A 350-nucleotide genomic window follows, 5' to 3' on the forward strand; every position below is an offset into this window, starting at 1 on the left:
GGCGGTGGACCCGGATCCCGACAGCGCAGCTCCCCCTGGCACCCTCCTCCCGCCCCGCTTGGTGAAGCGTGATCCGTTACCTGAGCTGTCGCTTTTCCTTTTGCCGGACCTCTTCTCTGTTTCCACCGGGGACAGAGCCTGCCTGCCATACTCCCCCGGCGCACACGCGGCCCCCGTGGGGGTGTTAGTGCCCAGGCTGGAAGAGTTTGAACACAGGACGGGGGGGCTGCTGCCCAGCTCCGGGGGTCCTCCTGAGTCGGGCTGAAGGCAGAGGCTGTGCCTGGCCGCTGCGGGAGGAGACGACATCTGAGGAATGTGCCAGTTCGTCTGCAAAGCCTGGGGCTGCTGGT

The 350-nt window shown here is 66.6% G+C and overlaps 1 protein-coding gene across 1 annotated transcript in view; it reads right to left on the reverse strand.

Annotated features, from left to right (window-relative positions):
* Positions 1–80: 80 nt before the first annotated feature.
* The window catches only part of LOC104406052 (homeobox protein MOX-2), a gene marked incomplete at both ends in the record, with an annotated part of 570 nt that continues 300 nt past the window's right edge, over positions 81–350 (reverse strand). The window contains one exon of the mRNA XM_010014926.1: positions 81–348. Coding sequence (XP_010013228.1) covers positions 81–348 — 268 coding nt within the window. The remainder of the gene's footprint in view (positions 349–350) is intronic.

Source organism: Nestor notabilis, unplaced genomic scaffold (genome assembly GCF_000696875.1).
Source record: "Nestor notabilis isolate BGI_N333 unplaced genomic scaffold, ASM69687v1 scaffold28605, whole genome shotgun sequence".
In the NCBI taxonomy this organism is placed as follows: domain Eukaryota; kingdom Metazoa; phylum Chordata; class Aves; order Psittaciformes; family Psittacidae; genus Nestor; species Nestor notabilis.